The 17,294-nt window shown below is 42.0% G+C and overlaps 2 protein-coding genes across 3 annotated transcripts; both read right to left on the reverse strand.

The window, feature by feature from the left end:
- Positions 1-6,974: 6,974 nt before the first annotated feature.
- Positions 6,975-14,259, reverse strand: LOC132857914 (gamma-interferon-inducible lysosomal thiol reductase-like). Its single transcript, XM_060888037.1, has 7 exons — positions 14,111-14,259; positions 13,072-13,230; positions 11,709-11,783; positions 11,431-11,520; positions 9,027-9,179; positions 8,869-8,937; positions 6,975-7,300 (listed from the first exon to the last, which is right to left on the reverse strand). The coding sequence occupies exons 1-7, from the start codon at positions 14,189-14,191 to the stop codon at positions 7,241-7,243; spliced, it is 687 nt and encodes a 228-aa protein (XP_060744020.1). The 5' UTR covers positions 14,192-14,259; the 3' UTR covers positions 6,975-7,240.
- Positions 14,260-15,386: 1,127 nt separating this feature from the next.
- Positions 15,387-16,896, reverse strand: bloc1s3 (biogenesis of lysosomal organelles complex-1, subunit 3). Of its 2 annotated transcripts, XM_060887984.1 has the most exons (3): positions 16,856-16,896; positions 16,545-16,573; positions 15,387-16,427 (listed from the first exon to the last, which is right to left on the reverse strand). In XM_060887984.1, the coding sequence occupies exon 3, from the start codon at positions 16,421-16,423 to the stop codon at positions 15,887-15,889; it is 537 nt and encodes a 178-aa protein (XP_060743967.1). In that variant the 5' UTR covers positions 16,424-16,427; positions 16,545-16,573; positions 16,856-16,896; the 3' UTR covers positions 15,387-15,886. The 2 variants fall into 2 exon arrangements, with proteins under 2 accessions (XP_060743967.1, XP_060743968.1); XM_060887985.1 differs by lacking the exon at positions 16,545-16,573 and having other exon boundaries at positions 16,856-16,888.
- Positions 16,897-17,294: the final 398 nt, after the last annotated feature.

Genomic DNA, 17,294 nt, shown 5'->3' on the forward strand with positions numbered 1-17,294 from the left:
CCCGCCCACTTTTCCACACTGATCAAACAAATCATCTTGTATTTATATGTTATTAACAAGTTAAGAGAATCATGGCACTAAAAATTTGCACCAGTTTCTAGCCACTGTTTTCATTTCTCCTTTACCTGAACGCCAGCGCCCACATGCAGGGCATTTTATTCACTCAGGGAGTTTTTAGGGGAAATCCAGACAAGGCTTCGGTTTTATCACATGCTAACCCCCCCCCCCCCCCCCCCCCTGGCGCCCAAGGCGTTCTGGAAATAATAATATATTTGTTTTTAATAAAAAATGTCTAATGAGAAAATCCTCTTTATTCACACAGAGTTTTCGAGCATTAAGTCGGAATCTGATGTAGAAAATGATTTACAGCCAAAATGACAAAAAGACTGAAATATTTTAATAGTCAATTTCTAACTAATTCACAGAGCAGAAAAATACGAACGAGCCGTAAACACTTTTTTTTCGCTCGAAGTCTTACTATTAATATTTTTAAAAGGGGAATTACATGGTGTTGTGCAAGGTTATGAATCAGCTGTATTCTGTGAGCAAAGCACCATGAGACTTCTGAGAATTTAATGAAGTCCTGAAACATTTCTCCAGCCTCATGCTGAACTGTCTCTGCATGTGAAATGTGCTACAGACATAAACCTGCTGTACGCTGTGACATTTTATATACAGATTAAACCTCTATTAAACCTCCATTAATAATAAACCCATTAACCCACAAGTCTGATTTATTAACCAGTCAAGTGTATGTGTGTGTGTGTGTTCATCCTCCAAAAAGATCCTGTGTTTTGTGTCTGTTTATTTCTAGTGAAACCTTTACACTTCCTTTAAAAGAGTCTAACTGTGTTCCAGGTAGAACCACATTAGGAAGCTGAGAACTATCCACAAACCCACAAAAACACTTTACATTAATGACATGGAAATTCTCTCTAAAAGTCTTTTACATCACAGATTGGGGCGGAGCTACAGATTACACAGATTATTACACTCAGTAACAGGACACAGTAGTGACTCTGTATGAATATTTCACAACCGTCTATGCAGTCACACACACACCCACACACACACACATCACATGACAGTCATCTGCTGAGCTGTGATTTACTTGTGACATTATCACCTGAACACCGACAGGTGCTGACATACAGAGTGTGTGTGTGTCTGAGAACAAAGTACACTGATTTGATTTGATAGGATTTACTGTATCGCTCTCTCTCTCTCACACACACACACACACACACACAAACACACACACAGTAATATATCTGGGACCAGAACCTCTACACGAGATACCTCAGCAGTCCCAGTAAAGCAGAACTTTGTGATTTGTAATTTCACTCATGATGTGTGTGTTTTGATCACAGACAGTGTTGGAAATCTCTGATTGTAGGAGGAAAGATCTCGCTGATCATCTGGGCATCAGGGTGGTGTTTCTGCTGCAGCTGTGATCTGCAGTGCTGTCTGATGCCTCTGATATGTAGACAAGTGTGAATATGATGAGAGACTAAATTTAGTGGAGGCTGAGTAATAACAGCAGTTAGGTGTAACCATTGTTAACCTTTTGACCAGTAAGTGTTTTGCTGACAAGATTTCTTTTTAAGTTCTGTGTCAGTGTGAAAAGTCATTGCTGAGATTCATGGATTTATTACAGCTAAACCATTTGGAGGATTCAAAATTGTTTGAGAAACTTAAAGTTGGTGTGGGCATAATTTTAGGAGGAATATCAAAAAAAATGGTTAAAGTCCAAGATAAAGTTTGCACAAATGTTTAGAAATTTATCACTGTAAATACACCTCCATGTTGGACCACCTCTGTGCAGAAAAGAGACTTGACGTGTTCCTCCCTCTTACCCTGAGAGATCGGTGCCGGTGGTGCAGTGCTGTAGATCTGAGTGTGTGAGGTGCAGTGTGATTTGTGATGAGGGCTTTGAGGTAAGAGGGAGCTGCTCTGGTTTTGTAGACAAGCGTCAGTGTTTATATCTGATGTGTTCAGCTACAGGAGCCAGTGGAGGAACACAGCAGTGTGTGTGAGTGTGCGTGTGTGTGTGTGAGTGCACGAGTGTGTGTGTGTGAGTGTGTGTGTGCGTGAGTGTGTGTGTGTGAGTGTGTGTGTGTGTGTGTGTGAGTGTGTGTGTGTGTGTGTGAATGTGTGTGAGTGTGTGCACGAGGGTGTGTGTGTGTGTGCAAGTGAACACAGCAGTGTGGTGGTGTGAGAACTTAGGCAGGTTGAAGACAAGTCACACAGCTGCATTATGGATCATTTACAGAGGATGAATTGTGTTCATATGCAGACCTGATAGCGAGAGCTGCAGTAGTCCAGTGTTGAAATCTTCATCATCATCACCATCATCTTCATCATTTTGTTAAGTGAGAGTGGAATGTTTGAATAGTATTTGAATAGTCTTTCCAGGGCCATGAGACTTTCTCCGTATGTTTCATATATGTTTATATCTTCATCCTGAATCTTTTAGGCTACTATACATGGACAAAAATGTCTCTTTACACCAATTTTTTTTATTTTTTTGCAAGCGCAATGTAGTGTAAATGGTTGGTCACTGTTTATGTGGAAATGTCAGCTTTTTTGCAATAGCGCTTATAATTGGTCTTCAGTGTTAGGCTTTGAGTGAAAAGCGTATGGATCATTTATGGGGATGCACACACACACACACACACACACACACACACACACACACACACACACACACACACACACACACATTCAATTTAAAGGGACAGTTCACCAAAAAAAAAATAATAATTTTATTCAAACCATTCATGAGCCCCATTCACTTCTATAGTATTCTTTTTTCCCACTATAGAAGTGAATGGGGCTCATAAATGGTTTGGTTACAAACATTCCTCAAAATATCTACATGTGTGTTCATCAAAACAAAGAAATTTATACAGGTTTGTAACATCACGAGGGCGAGAAAAAGATAACAGAATTTTCATTTTTAGGTGAACTGTCTCTTTAATTAATAAATTACACTCACTCCAATAATCTCTCTCGCTCTCTCTCTTCAAGGTTTTTGGGATTCAATAATTTACGTTTTTTGATTTACGTGATTGATTGTTGTTGTTATTCTGTTGTTAAAAAGGAAGGATCTAATGTAAGGATGTGTTCATGTCCCATTAAAAGGGAATGTCTGTTCAAAAAATGCCATTTGGTTGCAAAGAAACCATTGTATTTTTGTATATATACTTTTCCATGGTCTTCTGCCATGTTTGAGGCATATTGAAACTTTTCATGCTTTTATGTTGGCCTTATTTCAGTTACATTTACATCTTATTCTTTGTAGTTTAGATTTTTATTGTATTTACAACTCACCTGTATGTGGACACCTTTTAAAAATAAATGCATATAATCATTTTTGTTGCAAATAAAACTCTCATAGTCCATAAATACTGTAGATTTAACTTTGTTTAATATATACATTTAGTTAAATCATCAAACATCTGTATGACTTGCCAGTGACTTGCTTGACTCAAGCTACGACTTGACTTGACTTGCTTGACATAAAGCAGTGACTTGACTTGACTTGACTTGACTTGACTTGACTTGACTCTCCCAAAAAATGACTCGGACTTGCTTGAGACTTGAAGGTTAAGACTTGAGACTTACTTGTGACTTGCACATGTGTGACTTACTCCCACCTCTGTTAAATACAGCCTGCTCTTCCCATATCTCCAGCATCAATAACAAAGCAAGCAATAGGCCCAAAATGTTATTTAACACAATCAATAAACTGACTCAAGCACCAAAGCACAGCCTTAGTGACTCAGAATCCATGGTTATGTGCTGCTCTTTCCTGAACCATTTCCAGGGTAAGCTGGATACTCTGTATGCAACATTTGGTGAGGAACCAACAACCGATGAGCATATGAAATCTCAATCTAATAATTCTATGACAACCCTAGCCTTAACCAATTCCTCATTAATCACAAAAATCTAACTCCTCATCATGTACTCTTGATCCTGCACCTACTTTCCTGCTAAAAGACTGTACATCAGCGATTTCTGCCCCATCTCCCACCTTATTAATATGTCATTTATCTCCTCTACTGTACCTGTGTCACTTAAGACTGCTGCTGTTACTCCCATACTTAAAAAGACTAATCTGGACCCGGCAGACTTACCCAACTACCGCTCTATTTCCAACCTTCCATTTGTATCAAAGATTATGGAAAAGGCTGTGGCCTCTCAGCTGCAGTCATTCCTAGCTGGTAACAACCTCTTCGATATTTTTCAATCTGGCTTCCGCCAACAGCATAGCACGGAGACCGCGCTAGTAAAGGTAGTTAATGATCTTTTACTCACTGGAGACTCAGGTAGTCTCTCTATACTTCTGTTATTAGACCTCAGCTCTGCCTTTGATACTGTCTGTCATAAGATATTACTTTCCCGCTTAGCGGAATTTGGCATATCAGGCTCTGCACTATCCTGGTTTTCTTCTTATCTCACGGGCAGGCAATATCACCATACACAATTCCAAATCTCCTACTGTCTTACTTAAACAGGGTGTCCCACAGGGCTCTGTTCTTGGCCCACTACTATTCATTCTGTACATTCAGCCGCCTGGCAACATCATTCGTCAACATGGTTTTAGTTATCATTGTTATGCTGATGATATTCAGTTATATACTGGCCTGTCAACCAGATTCTGTTAATGTAAAATCCTCACTTTCCTCTTGTGTTAGCGAGTTAAAACTATGGCTACACTCAAATTTTCTTAGCCTGAATCTGGGTAAAACCGACATTCTGATAACTGGTCCTCCATCTCTAATAAAAAACAACTCTGTGGACTTTAGTCTTGATCTGGATGTTACTACGATTTTCCCCTCAGTTACTGTTAGAAATTTAGGTATCATATTTGACCCCTCACTATCCTTTGATGCCCATATTCGCAGCCTCTCTAAAACGTCTTTTTTTCATTTACAACGCATTGTCAAACTGCGACCTTTTAACTGCAGAAATGATGCTGAAACATTAGTACATGCTCTGATTACGTCCCGTCTCGATTACTGCAATTCACTCTTCTCTGGTCTATCAGCTCACTGTATCTCACGTTTACAGTACATACAAAACTCGGCTGCCAGAATGTTAACCTCCAATAAAAAATCTGCCCACATCACTCCTATATTATGTGATCTTCACTGGCTGCCAGTCTCATCACGCATAAAATATAAAATCATACTGCTCACCAGTGTTGTAATGTAACGGAGTACAAATACTTCGTTACTGTACTTAAGTAGAAATGTCACGTATCTGTACTTTACTTCACTATTTAAATTTATGTCAACTTTCACTTTTACTTCACTACATTTCCGAGATAAAATGTATACTTTTACTCCGTTATATTTCCACTAAACATCTTCGTTACTCGTTACTACAAAATAAAATCAGAAGAAATGTGTGTGACTGTAATAATGGAGGTTTGGTGAATCACTGCTCCTAGATTACATTACGCTCCACACGCTGTACGGAGAAGCACAGGGACGCGCAGCGTGCACGCGCAGTCAGAGCTGGAGGCGCAGCGTGCACGCGCAGTCAGAGCTGGAGGCGCAGCGTGCACGCGCAGTCAGAGCTGGAGGCGCAGCGTGCACGCGCAGTCAGAGCTGGAGGCGCAGCGTGCACGCGCAGTCAGAGCTGGAGGCGCAGCGTGCACGCGCAGTCAGAGCTGGAGGCGTTTATCTATAACGTTAATCGGCGGAAAGTCGCAAAGAGGCAACCAAAAGTAGTGAAATGTCACTATTCTTATTACGAGTTGTAGCACAAACAAAATATTAATGCAAACAATCCATTCAATACTAAATAAAAATAACATTTATTGATTTGGTCTTTGTCTTGTGAATATTTGTTTATTAATGACTGCATTCATTGGACACACTGTAGAGAATGCACACACACATGAACTGATCTGAGTCAAGACTGGCATCATTACCATTAAATAATACCATAACGTTTGGCTTACTATGTAGTCATATAATATATAATATAAAACTTTTAAATTCTCACTGAGGGCTAAAACCCCCTAAAGATGAGACCCTAGAACCGCCCCTGATCTTATGTCTACTGAAAATCACTGAAATTCTACTTTTTACTTTTACTTCAAATACTTAAGTACATTAAATATCAGAAAATGACTTTTGATACTTAAGTACAGTAAATATCAGATACTTTAAGACTTTTACTTGAGTAATATTCTAAAAGGTAACTTTCACTTCTACCAAAGTCTTTTTATAGTACGATACTTGTACTTTTACTCAAGTATTGTTTTCTAGTACTTTATACAACACTGCTGCTCACTTATAAGGCACTAAATGACACCCCCCCCCCCTTCTTTCCGATCTTCTCTCATCCTATGTACCTTCACGATCACTCCGGTCTTCAAATTCTGAACTTCTTTGTATTCCTAGATACCGTTTATCCTCTGCAGGTGGCAGATCCTTTTCTGTCACTGCTCCAACACTATGGAACTCCCTACCCATTGCACTCAGAACCATCACCAGTCTGTCTGAATTTAAATCAAGGCTTAAGACCCACCTTTTCAACCTTCACTATCAATAAATGGATATGTATTAGGAGTCCTTAATTTTTCTGAAATGTGGTGTATGTATCGTGTACTACAGTATGTAGAGTCCTATCTCTCGTACTGTATGTTTTGTGTATAGTCCTGTCTTCTGTTATTATCTCATGCAGCTGCATGTGATCCTTCGTCCTGGGCAAATGTCCGACGAATATGTATATGTATGTATATGTATGTTACACTATATTTCATCTGTCTTGAAATACTGTACCTTGTAAAGCATCCTTGAGCTTGGGAAAGGCGCTATATAAATGAAACATATTATTATTATTATTATTATTATTATTATTATTATTATTATTATTCATAGAAAAACAACTTCTTCACTCTCACAGGACATTTTTATACTGAAGTGAGTTCTGATGATGTCTTAAACTTGATATCTGAGATGTTATATATTTTATTTAGGTATATATTTAGTCATAAATCTTCTCCTAAATTAGACATGACAGAGATCAAGCGAGAAATAGAGAGAGCAAGAGAAAGAGAGAGAGAGAGAGAGAGAGAGAGAGAGAGACAGAGACAGAGAGAGAGAGAGAAAGAGAGAGAGAGAGAGAGAGAGAGAGAGAGAGAGAGAGAGAGATGCTCAGCAATGATAGAGTGAGTTTATATGCTACTCTCTAGAGAGTCCATCAGATTCAAACGTCTTCAGCAGTAACTCATCTTTGTTGCCTTCTGTCCAAGTGTACATGCTGATGGAGCCTGACCCTGTAACACACACGCACACACACATGCACACACACACACACACAGTAATAATAAACTCCACAGTTCATCAAGTAACATTCACCATCCAGAACAAATGAACTTTAATCCTTTAATCCTTAACTCTCTCTCTCTCTCTCTCTCTCTCTCTCTCTCTCTCTCTCCCTATATATAGTGTTGGCCCCGTCCTGATTTATTTATTGTTTTGCACGTGTCACACTTTATTGTTTCAGATCATCAAACAAATTTAAATATCAGTTAAAGATAACAAGAAAACACAACATGCAGATTTTAAATGAAGGTTTTTTAATTACTGAGAGAAAACAAAATCCAAACCTACATGGCCCTGTGTGAAAAAGTATTTGCCCCCCTGTTAAAACATAACATAACTGTGGTTTATCACACCTGAGTTTTATTTCCAAACCCAGGCCTGATTACTGTCACACCTGTTCACTATCAATAAATCACTTAAATAAGACCTGAGTGACAAAGTGATGTAGACCAAAAGATCCTCAACATCTACACATCATGCAGAAATCCAAAGAAATTCAGGAACAAATGAGAAAGAAAGTCATTGAGATCTATCAGTCTGGAAAAGGTTATAAAGACATTTCTAAAGCTTTGGGACTCCAGTGGACCACAGTGAGAGCCGTTATACACAAATGGTGTAAACATGGAACAGTGGTGAACCTTCCCAGGATTCGCCAGCCAACCAAAATTACCCCAAGAGCACAGAGACGACTCATCCAAGATGTCACAAAAGACCCCACAACCACCTCCAAAGAACTGCAGGCCTCAGTTGCCTCAGTTAATGTCAGTGTTCATGACTCCACCATAAGAAAGAGACTGGGGCAAAAATGGCCTGCATGGCAAAGTTCCAAGATGAAAACTGCTGCTGAGCAATTATTATGATCCCATATTGATGATCCCCAAGACTTTAGGGAAAATACTCTGTGGACTGACGAGACAAAAGCTGAACTTTTTGGAAGTAACACTGCATTTCAGAAAAAGAACATCATACCAACAGTAAAACATGGTGTTGGTAGTGTGATGGTCTGGGGCTGTTTTACTGCTTCAGGACCTGGAAGACTTGTTGTGATAAATGGAACCATGAATTCTGCTGTCTACCAAAACATCCTGAAGCCATCTGTTCATGACCTCAAGGTGAAGTGAACTTGGGTTCTGCAGCAGGACAATGATTCAAAACACACCAGCAAGTCCACCTCTGAATGGCTGAAGAAAAACAAAATGAAGACTTTGGAGCGGCCGAGTCAATTGAGTCAAATCCTGAATCCTATTGAGATGCTGTGTGCAGGACCTTAGAAAGAAACACTCGATTGCAGTTCTTGCTGCTAAGGGTGGGCCAACTATTTATTAGGTTTAGGAACACTTTTTCACACAGAGCCATGTGTGATTTAAATATTGCATGTTGTGCTTCTTTGTGACATCTTTGACTAATATTTGAATTTATTTGATGATCTTAAACATTAATGAGTGACAAAGATGCAAAAAAAAAAAACCAGGAAGGGGGCCAACACTTTTTGACACCACCGTATATATATATTACTGACCTTGTACAGATTGCAGATGAGTACGAAGAGCGAGCTCATTGCTTTCTGCTGCAGCTCGTCAGTGTGCTCCTGTAAACAGATAAAAATCAGGATGCAGGAAGTTAAAGATGAAAGGTTTTTGAATAAATGTGTTAAATGAGGTGAAATATTATTCTCACTCCGTTGATGGTGATCCACGGCACATATTCATGCGGTGGCTTTAAAGCTGCGGTTTCCTTAGCGTTCTGGTGCATTAACTGATTTCCCTCGTTACCGTTCACACATGCCATGATGTCACTGAACTTTGTTTGTGGGCTGAACAAGGCAAGACACTGAGGACCAACAAAAACACCATCAATACACTGTGACGAGGAACTGACTGCTAGTACAGATGACCTTTAACTGAAACACTGTTTATCTCAGAAAGAAGAACTCTGCTGGCTGAAAGAGGAAGAAGCTACACTACTGTTAGACAGTGATTAGCAGAGGATAATGCGAATGTGTGATAGAAGCCTGTAATTCTCATATACATGATGGGCAGGGTGGAGACTAGTCTGTGTACTGAGGCTAGTAGGTTTCAGGTAAACATTAGCCTAAGCTGCATATAGATCAGGTAGTGTTAAACAAGTGGGGTCAAAATAAAAAATCTGGGTCAGTCTAAGGTGCATGATTAATAGATTAAAGTGATGTAGCCTAATCTAACACTACAGTAAAGGCAAGGTCTATTAGAATAATATCAGGTTACTTTCTTCCAGATTAAAGTCTGTGTCCCACTTATTGTAGTGTGGGTCAGGGATTGGTCAGGGTGTGGGTCAGAGTGTGGGTCAGGGATTAGTCAGGGATTGGTCAGGGTGTGGGTCAGAGTTTGGGTCAGAGTGTGGGTCAGGGATTAGTCAGGGTTTGGGTCAGAGTTTGGGTCAAGGTGTGGGTCAGGGTTTGGTCAGGGTGTGGGTCAGGGTTTGGTCAGGGTTTGGGTCAGAGTTTGGGACAGAGTTTGGGTCAGGGTGTGGGTCAGAGTTTGGGTCGGAGTTTGGTCAGGGTTTGGGTCAGAGTTTGGTCAGGGTTTGGGTCAGGGTTTGGGTCAGAGTTGGGTCAGGGTTTGGGTCAAGGTGTGAGTCAGGGTTTGGTCAGGGTGTGGGTCAGGGTTTGGTCAGGGTGTGGGTCAGAGTTTGGGTCAGAGTTTGGGTCAGAGTTTGGGTCAGGGTTTGGTAGGGTGTGGGTCAGGGTTTGGGTCAGGGTTTGTTCAGGGTGTGGGTCAGGGTTTGGTAGGGTGTGGGTCAGGGTTTGGGTCAGGGTGTGGGTCAGGGTTTGGGTCAGGGTTTGGTCAGGGTTTGGGTCAGGGTGTGGGTCAGGGTGTGGGTCAGAGTTTGGGTCAGGGATTAGTCAGGGTGTGGGTCAGGGTGTGGGTCAGGGTTTGGGTCAGAGTTTGGGTCAAGGTGTGGGTCAGGGTTTGGTCATGGTGTGGGTCAGAGTTTGGGTCAGAGTTTGGGTCAGGGTGTGGGTCAGGGTGTGGGTCAGAGTTTGGTCAGGGTTTGGGTCAGAGTTTGGTCAGGGTTTGGGTCAGAGTTTGGTCAGGGTTTGGTCAGGGTTTGGGTCAAGTTTTGGGTCAAGGTGTGGGTCAGGGTTTGGTCAGGGTGTGGGTCAGGGTTTGGTCAAGGTTTGGGTTAGAGTTTGGGACAGAGTTTGGGTCAAGATGTGGGTCAGGGTTTGGTCAGGGTGTGGGTCAGGGTTTGGGACAGAGTTTGGGTCAGGGTTTGGGTCAAGGTGTGGGTCAGGGTTTGGGTCAGGGTGTGTGTCAGGGTTTGGGTCAGGGTTTGGTCAGGGTGTGGGTCAGGGTTTGGGTCAGGGTTTGGGTCAGAGTTTGGGTCAGGGTTTGGGTCAAGGTGTGGGTCAGGGTTTGGTCAGGGTGTGGGTCAGGGTTTGGGTCAAGGTGTGGGTCAGGGTTTGGTAGGGTGTGGGTCAGGGTTTGGTCAGGGTGTGGGTCAGGGTGTGGGTCAGGGTTTGGGTCAGGGTTTGGTCAGGGTTTGGGTCAAGGTGTGGGTCAGGGTTTGGTAGGGTGTGGGTCAGGGTTTGGTCAGGGTGTGGGTCAGGGTTTGGGTCAAGGTGTGGGTCAGGGTTTGGTAGGGTGTGGGTCAGGGTTTGGACAGGGTTTGGTCAGGGTGTGGGTCAGGGTGTGGGTCAAGGTGTGGGTCAGGGTTTGGTAGGGTGTGGGTCAGGGTTTGGACAGGGTTTGGTCAGGGTGTGGGTCAGGGTGTGGGTGAAGACAGTCCTTGGTACATTACTGCAGTTTGAGGCAGACTGAAGGCCAGACACAGTCAGGTATGTTTAAACCAGATCATTTTGAGCCCAGTATTGGCCCTTTGAGGCTATTCTGGGTTTAAATCCCGTTTGTTGGTCTGAGGCCAGTCATGGTCCAGATTAAGTCTAAAATTACTGTGTGTCTAACAGATTCCAGTCAGAGTTACAGGAAGTCAGTGTGAGTCAGACTGAGGCCAGTCCCAGTTATGTTGGATTATTTCAGATTAATTCCAGGCCAGTCCCAGGTCAGAGCAAAAGGTATCATCAGTGATCGTGAAGACTTACAGATTCTGCCGCCTTCACCACATTGTCAGCAGCTTCCATGCAGTAAATCACAGGAACTGCAGCATCAGGCACTTTATTCATCACACATGTCTGAACACACACACGAAACATCAATCAGAGGAATTTATTTATTTATACTGTGGACCAGCTGTTAATGTGATCCACACACACACACACACACACACACACACACACACACACACACACACACACACACACACACACACACACACACACACACAGAGCTATGACCTAGCTATTATATGCTATCGTCTCACCTCGATCATGTTGCCCAGACACTCGTCTGGTCCGTGCTGACAGGTGAACTCGTACTTGTCTCCGACCTGCTTCTCCTACAGCACACAGACCCGGTGATAGTGAGAATTCAGAGCTTTTCATAGCTCACAACCTTGACTCACAATCTTAGACAGGCTCATCAAAAGGCTGAGCGGAAATGGAAGAAACATCAACTCACCGTTTCATTTCATTTTTTAAAAAGCTGTTAGTGTGTGCAGCAGAAAAAAAAGCTAGAGCAACATATTTCTTTGACATAAACACTGTGACTCTTTGCTTCATCTGCATTACCATGTCCCAGCTTGGAAGAAGATACTGGATTAAACTTATTTAAAGTTTATTCTCTCCTCATTCTAAGGGAGAGAATGAGGAGAGAATTGTTTTAGTTTTATCATTAAAAAACTAGAAACTTCACAAATATTCCTTGATGGTTGAACCTTACATACGGTATTAGGGTTAATGATTACATTTATGCAGCTTCCCCTCATGATGTTGTTCCTTCTGCTCTCATCATAGCTGCTTTTCATACAATACAATTCATACAATTTCCAAACTGCCATTTTTTCAAAAATAATGGAGAAAGTTGTTCAGTCACACAATGCTCTTGTTTCTGAACTCAAGCAATATACCTCAACCCTTTTAGTCAGGTTTTATAAGTCACCACAGTACTGAAACAGTTCGGTTAAAGTTATGAACGATCTATTAACTGCTGTAGACTCTGGGGACAATGCAATTTGGATTTTATTAGATTTTACCGCTGCTTTTGATACAACAGATCATAATATCCTTCTTTCACACCTCGAACATCAAATACAGTTCAAATACAGCTGTGAATCAGACAGAGGTATCGTTCACACACATTTTTTTGCTGTTTGAGGAAACTATTCAATGTTCGTATTAAGTGCAGCGTGAGTGTGTGTGTACGCGAGTGTGTGTGTGAGTGTGTGAATGTGTGTGTACGCGAGTGTGTGTGTGTGAGTGTGTGAATGTGTGTATCTGAATGTGTGCATGTGTGTGAGTGTGTGTGAGTGTGAGAGAGTGTGTGAGAGAGTGTGTGAGAGAGAGTGTGAGAGGGTGTGAGAGAGAGTGTGAGAGAGAGTGTGTGAGAGAGAGAGTGTGAGAGAGAGTGTGTGAGAGTGTGAGAGTGTGTGAGAGAGAGTGTGTGAGAGAGAGTGTGTGTGAGAGAGAGTGTGAGAGTGAGTGTGAGAGAAAGTGTGTGAGAGAGAGAGTGTGTGAGAGAGAGTGTGTGTGTGTGTGAGAGAGAGAGTGTGTGAGAGAGAGTGTGAGAGAGAGTGTGTGAGAGAGAGAGTGTGCGTGAGTGTGTGTGTGTGTGTGTGTGAGCTGTACCTGTGCATTGCCGTAAGGGACGAGATCCACATGCATGATGTCACTCAGCATGATGAAGGTCGGCATGAACTGTAACACCATAAACTTCTGACAATCGGGACACAAAGACTCATAATACAGAGACACATTGACCACATCAGAGCTCCTGCTGGAGTTCACCTGCACACACACACACACACACACACACACACACACACACACACACACACACACACACACACAAGCAGTAGCTATTAGACATTATTACTACAACACTCCCGTTTCATGGCTCTATCTCAGACTCGACAACACCTGACTTCAGTGACTCTGAGATGATTATTTGATGCTTTACCTTTTTTGACAGTTCGTTGTTTACACAAATCACAATCAGCAACTTCACCAACAAGTGACATTTTAATCAGGATTTTCCCAGTTCTGTGCAAATCGGTAAGTGGTTGGTGGATAGTTCATCATCATCATCATCATCCTCATCATCAGTATCACCAAAACATGTCTCATAGTGTCTCAGCAATCTACCAAATTTTCTATAATAATTAGTCAAATAAACAGATTTCAGGACAAATTCCAGTGATGTGTGTAAAGTGTCAGTATAACAGTAAATAACAGCCTTTATGAGCAGTACAAAGGGGTTAACAGTGTGTGCAGGTGTGATGATGATAAGCCTTGAGAGATGAAGACGTGTGTCTCCTCTGTAAGACACTCAAACACACGTCTTCGCTCTTGCTGTAAATACAGTATTCAAAAGAGTTATAGCAGGTAATTTAGGAGTCACGTGTGAACCTGAATTTAAATTCCAACTGATTACGTCACAACACGCTTTAGAGCAGCCACCAATCATCTGCTTCGTACAGAATGAACACTGAGGATTCGAGCTTATAAAACACCTTGAAGAGAGAGAGAAAGGGTGGGTGTGTGTGTGTGTGTGTGTGTGTGTGTGTGTGTGTGTGTGTGTGTGTGTGTGTGTGTGTGTGTGTGTGTGTGTGTGTGTGTGTGTGTGTGTGTGTGTGTGTGTGTGTGTGTGTGTGTGTGTGTTTCTCACCCAGAATGTATCAGTCGGTGAGCTCGTGCACTTGTTCACCAACACCAGTAAGCAGGCGAGCGAGAACTTCAGCACAGACATCACTACAGACTACTGAAGAAGAGTGTGTGTGTGTGTGTGTGTGTGTGTGAGAGACTATGATGTTACACACTTCCTCGTGCTGTGGCGCTCATGCTGTAACCTGAGTATGGAAGCCAGCAGGAGCCATAAAGCTGTAATAAAGACAGAAAGAAAAGAAAAAAAAATATTCTACTGAATTTCTAACACTGAAATAGATCTTAACTTTAAACATTATCCCAAATCTGTGTTTATTTATATATTAACGTTCAGACGACACGAAGAAATCGTCCACTTTATTAGGAACATCTGTACATTCATGCAGTTCTCTAATCATCCAATCACGTGGCAGCAGCACACTCTATAAACCCCTACAGATTCAGGTGAAGTCTGATGTCTGGGACTGGAACCATGACGTGGTTGTTGGTTTGAACATTTCACTATCTGCTGATCACCTCCTGGGATTTTCACACAAAAGATTCGAGAGTTTACACAGAATGATGAAAGAAATAAAAAGCCTCCTGTGTGTGAACTGTGAGTGTTTTTATTTGTGTTTCTGGTCATAAAAAGTTGCCAATTATTCCTCCATACACTAAATGTGTTAAAACGTCCTTCCTGTTGCTTTAGACTGAACTTCTGCATGCAGCTGTTTATTAGATTTCTATTAAAGAGGAAGCAGCATGAGGAGGTTGTGTAACAGAGGTCCAGTTTGTCTGTGTTTAAAAGCAGTAGGGTTGTCACACACACACACACAGACAGACACACATACAGACACACACACACAGACACATACACATACAGACACAGACACACACACACACACAGAGACACACACACAGACACACACACAGACAGACACACACACACACAGACAGATACACACACACATACATACAGACACACACACAGACACACACACAGACACATACACATACAGACACAGACACACACACAGAGACACACACACACAGACAGACACACACACACAGACAGACACACACACACACACACACATACATACAGACACACACACAGACAGACACACACAGACAGACACACACACACAGACAGACACACACACACATACATACAGACACACACACAGACAGACACACACAGACAGACACACACACACAGACAGACACACACACACACACACAGACAGACAGACACACACACACACTTTACGGGAACATCATACACACCTGGAGCACAGCAGTGTTTCAGAAGAATTTTATGTACAGTTCATAGACACACGAAACAACACCCACATGATCACATGACAATGATTCAGAGATCTGTGATATGTTTATGTGAAATATACACAATCATACAGAATAAAGTACAGACAAACAATTTTATTTCCATTAACACTAAGTTGTGAGTTTGAGTCCCAGGACGTCCGGGAAGCAGAAAGACACCAGTTTAACACACTGTTCTATCAGTGCTGAGGTTTAAACCCACAGCTGTATGGCCACAGGGTCTCGGTCAGATCTGGGCTTTAAACACTGTGGTGCAGGTTTTCAGACAGAACTTGGACTTAAACACAGTTTGGGATTTAAACCCATAACCTCCAGGCTGCTCCCTGTCTGTCTGTCCTGAGAAGCTTCACACTGTCTGTCTCTCCATCAGAGAATTGTGAACTCCCATCCTCATGGGTTCTGGTGTTGTAACAGTCCCCAGACTCTCATGGAGAACAGAGTGCTAGCGTGATTTAGTCTAACGAGGAGCGGAGCAGGGCATCGTGGGTGCTGAAGCTGTCGTCATAGCGATGTCAGGCAGCAAGCGACAGCTAGTGATGATGTCGATCTTGTCACACACGGCTCGGAGATCGTCCATGGTGACGCGGACGGTGTGCGAGGTAGCGATGATGACACCCTGTGAGTGACTCAGGTGTGCCGTGGCTGCTTTGATGTCTCTGGTGGCTCCGTGATAAACCTGTCTCACGCTCTGGCTCACGTCAGCGCACAGACGCACGTTGCTCTCCTGCAGTTTCTGCTGCAGAAGCGAGTTGACATGGCTGCTGTGTGTGGGCGTGGTCGGGCTCTGCTGAGTGATGGACACGTCGTCATGGCGATCGACAGTGAGAGGCGGTAAGTGATGATGGAACGCGGAGACTTTTGTTTCCTCATCTTCGCTTTCCGTCTCTGAGGCTTCACCCGGAACCGTGAGTCCAGGCGTCGCGTACATCTCCTCGTCCGAGTCCGACTCAGACGCCTCTCCTTCCACCACAAACTGGGACTTCCTGTCGGCCATGACGCTGAAACATAATGATCACAGCTGATTGACAGATTGTCTGATCTCTCAGATTTAAGGGAAAAAATCTAATATTTTTGTAAACAAACAAACAAACAAACAAACAAACAAACACATTTACCTGTCAGTGTCTATCCGTCTACAAATTCTCTAAAAAAAAAAAATAGTAATCATTAGATGAGATAAAGTTAAAGTCGGTAAAGTTTGTTAACAATGTTAAAAATACTTTAAACAATTATTTAAAAAAAAAGTTAATGTTTAAATAAAACGATTTATTACTACAAACTTCTGTCCTGTTTAACTTCATCTCACACTTTCATGTACTGAGTTTACACTTAATGTAACTGAACTGCTGAATGATTAATATATAGATATATAAATATAAATATATATAAACATTTATATGGTCATAAATCTTGTACATTTACTTACAGTGACGCTTCCGGAGCTGCAGCGTTGAACACGTGGTTTATGTCACATGACACGCGTGAAGCCAGCTACATACAACAAGTCACGTGACTTCTTGCGTAAAACTAAAAGTCGCCACTCGCCAAATTAAAAGTTCAGCTGAAAAATAAACGTCTGTAGTTTTAACCTTGTGTGTGGAGTGAATCTCTCATCTAATCCTTTACAACTCCTCATGGGACTCAACGCACTGATTGTTGGACAATTTCACACTTCAAATATTTGTGTATGAAGTGAAACTTTAACAATTCCAAGTGTTTATTTTCAGTGAAACAGTATTAATAAAATACAGTGATCACCTCATTACAGTGACGTACACTTATGTACTTAAACTTATGCATTCTGTGTGTTAACAGTTTGAGTTCAGGGTTTTTAGGATCATGATAGAAAAGATACCACAATATTA

Source organism: Tachysurus vachellii, chromosome 15 (assembly GCF_030014155.1).
Source record: "Tachysurus vachellii isolate PV-2020 chromosome 15, HZAU_Pvac_v1, whole genome shotgun sequence".
In the NCBI taxonomy this organism is placed as follows: domain Eukaryota; kingdom Metazoa; phylum Chordata; class Actinopteri; order Siluriformes; family Bagridae; genus Tachysurus; species Tachysurus vachellii.

Coding starts and splice junctions, on each gene's coding strand:
- LOC132857914 (XM_060888037.1), bottom strand. CDS start 14,191: ATGTCTGTGCTGAAGTTCTCGCTCGCCTGCTTACTGGTGTTGGTGAAC. Junction 9,180..11,430: donor TGGTGAAGGCGGCAGAATCT/GTAAGTCTTCAC, acceptor GTTGGTCCTCAG/TGTCTTGCCTTGTTCAGCCC. Junction 8,938..9,026: donor CGTGGATCACCATCAACGGA/GTGAGAATAATA, acceptor ATCTGTTTACAG/GAGCACACTGACGAGCTGCA.
- bloc1s3 (XM_060887984.1), bottom strand. CDS start 16,423: ATGGCCGACAGGAAGTCCCAGTTTGTGGTGGAAGGAGAGGCGTCTGAG.